We start from the raw sequence: 3,206 nt of genomic DNA on the forward strand, positions 1-3,206 counted from the left end.
TTAGAATTGAGAAGGGGCATTTTGTATACCTCAATGCCTTGTCATATCCATAGTGGGCTCTCACGAAATATTTAGTGCATTGAATCAAATACCTAGAAACTAGGAGCATCACCTGCTTATTAGGGACGCCATGAATGCTGCACAAATACCCACCATATATTTAGGGGAAAAAAATCAACTTTCATAGCCCTGGTCAGGGTCTTACCATGTTAATACATGCTTAGATTTGCTAGGATGGAGTAAACTGCAATATTAATACCCACAAATCCCCATTCTTTTCCTTCTGGCTACGTTAATAATTATAATTTATGAACCCAAGTTAGATAACTATCATACCTACTTTAAGTCCAATGTAACAAACTATTTTTGACACATTATCAGTAATGATCTAGGGTTGTGCTATTCAACAAAGTAGCCACTAGCAATATGTGGCTAGTAAACATTTTATATATGGCTGGTCTGAATGAGATGGGCTGTTAGAGTCACACACACACTGTATTTCAAAGACTTAATATGAAAAGAATAATGTAAAATACATAATTAAGTGGTTTTTGTTTTTAACTTTGATTACCTGTTGCAATGACAATACTTTAGACCTACTGGGTTAAATAAAATATACTTAAATTAATTTCACCTTTTTTTTTTACTTTATGTGGCCTACTAGAAAGTTTAACTGTACATACATGGCTCACATTATGTATTAGACAACACTGATCTAGATCTCTGAAAAGGAAGTTATAGTCAGTTTAAACATATTCAGCAACACTAATGATAATATTCCATTTAAAATCTATTACACTCACCTTCTGAATTTTGTACTTTTTCATGTAAGGTATAAATTGAAACAAAAATCCAGGTAAACAGAACAGGAAATAAAGAGCCTCATGAATTATAAGGGTCCCCCATATTGCGATCTGGAACTTTGTATAATTATTCAATATGTAGTTCCAAGCATTTTTAAATGGTTCTTGCAGAGGATTCTCAGGTAAAAGAGAGTCTACATACTCCACAGCCAAGGATGCTGAACTAAAGATGTCGACACTTTCATTTGTTGCCATTTTTCAAATCTCTGCAGACAGCCTTACAATTCTCTAAAAAATAAATAAGTAAATAAGTAAATAAAGTAGAAATGAAATTCTAACAGCTAAAAAAAATGTAGCTTCTGGTAACTGTAAAAATAACCATTACTAAAGGAGTACCAATTTCTCAGATCCCAAATATGATTAAAACAAAAAATTCTACATGTCATCATCACCTCCATTTCTAGATATTGATTTAAAAGCCACATATTACTTTTAAAAGCCTCATCTGAAAGAGCAACAGTAGATAATGAATTTTGAATTATCTTTAAAGAGACTTTAAGTGTGGTCTCCATGGAAAAACTTCTAATTTCAATAAACAAGTATTGCATTTAAAAGTGTCAATTAAAACCACAAGAACCTATAAAGAAAAAGCCTACCAAATTTCACCATATAAGAATTAAATACTGCTACCTGGGGCGGGGGGGGGAATAAAAAGACAGCCATAAACAAAATCAAAGATGAAATGACAAACTAGAAAAATACATCAAAAAACTTACGACAAAAGGCTACAAAATGTGCTTTAGAAAAAAAGGATGAAAAATGCAATAAAAAATGTCAAAGGTCATTCACAGGCACTTCACAGAAAAATAAATACAAATGGTCACTAAACAAGTAAGAAACTCAACTTTACTAAACGAGGAAATGCATCCTAAAGCAGGATTTTTTTTTTTTTTTAAGAGCAAATCTTTAGAAGTTCAGCTGTTCCGGAGGCAGGGCCAAGATGGCAGAGTAGTCAGACACTTCCAGTGGACCCTCTTACATCAAAGACCCGAAAAAACAAGTGATTCAATTATATATGGCAATCTGGGAGCCCTGAGCATCGAAGGCAGAGTTGAGGAACTGGATTGAGTGGCAGGGGGAGGGAGAGATGGTTCGGAAGCAGCAAGGAGTTGCCAGACCTCACCCAGCGAGAGCCTGAGCCCTTCAAACCTGAGAAGCTCGTGGGTGATCGGTGATGCAGGCAAGCGGCGGTGTTCAGGAGGCGTGTTTTCCGCACCAGGAAAGACCCGGTGCCAGAGAGTCCACATGGCCTCCAGAACCAGTGAGAAGCAGCCCTCATTGGCGAAAGATAAGTAATTGTGTACGGCTTACCACATGGGTCAAAAACATCCCCCTTATGGAAAAACCTTTCTCCCATTTACTTCCCCACTCCTCGCTCTGCACTGGGTCCTGGACCAGCTTCAGCAATTGCCGAGTCCCCTGGACTGGAAGTAGGATCCGTCACACACCCAGAGCCATCCTCCCTGCCTTGGAGAGTGAACAAATTAACAAACGGGAAAAAAATAGACTGCTGGCTCCCCTAAGCCAGGAACCCAGGGTAGGCACAGCTCCTTTGCCTAGGCACAGGCATAAGGGATCCACGGACCTTGAGTGCCTTTCCGCCTGCATAGATTTGTGTGGGCCCATCTCAACAGCACAGGCCCTCTTTACCACAGTATAACAGGGTATATACTGGAACTCTAACTTCAGCTGTTTCAGCAGTGAAGTGGCAGGTTCTTGACATTTGACACAGCTCTGCACATTAAGCAGGGTCTTCACCTACCCACATCAGAGGCCTGAGGACTAGTGGCTCCACCCACACCACCTAGCCACCTGCAATAAAGGCCCATGAATAAGAGGTGACCCCCAGTCCATACAGTCAACAGCATTAGGTGTTCATCGTCTGGCTACAAAACCCACCCACCGTCATGCTCTAGGGAACAGGAACATGCCTTCCTCCTGGACACTAGGGGGTGGCCGTCAGCCCCCTGCCTTGCTCAGAGTATGTCCCCCTGCTGCAGCCAGATGCCTGTGCCTACACCAATCACCCGTGCCTGTCTAGGACTGTAGGTGAGAGCCTACACCACACACTTGTTGGCTATCTACCTGGGTGCCTGAGCTGAATCCATACAGGAGGAGTGGGCAGACTCCTGAGCTCACGTACCTAGTAACGTATCTAACCACCTGGTGACACGACATTGAAGTTTCAAAGGTGCCAATAATCAAACTAGCTCATATAAGCAGCCTATCTGAGCATATTGAAACAAAACAAGAAGCTAGGACACAGTAAGCAAACATAAATAAATATAATAACTTATTGATGGCTCGGAGACAACAGTCAATATCAAATCACATAAAGAGGCA

General features: G+C 40.6%; 1 protein-coding gene across 1 annotated transcript in view; it reads right to left on the reverse strand.

Annotated features, from left to right (window-relative positions):
• Positions 1–1,091, reverse strand: part of LOC101361325 (methylsterol monooxygenase 1-like) — a 10,702-nt gene extending 9,611 nt beyond the window's left edge. Inside the window, exon 1 of the mRNA XM_004390642.1 lies at positions 804–1,091. Coding sequence (XP_004390699.1) covers positions 804–1,058 — 255 coding nt within the window. The 5' untranslated portion in view covers positions 1,059–1,091. The remainder of the gene's footprint in view (positions 1–803) is intronic.
• Between the last annotated feature and the right edge of the window lie 2,115 nt (positions 1,092–3,206).

This window comes from Trichechus manatus, unplaced genomic scaffold (assembly GCF_000243295.1).
Source record: "Trichechus manatus latirostris isolate Lorelei unplaced genomic scaffold, TriManLat1.0 scaffold00315, whole genome shotgun sequence".
Lineage (NCBI taxonomy): Eukaryota > Metazoa > Chordata > Mammalia > Sirenia > Trichechidae > Trichechus > Trichechus manatus.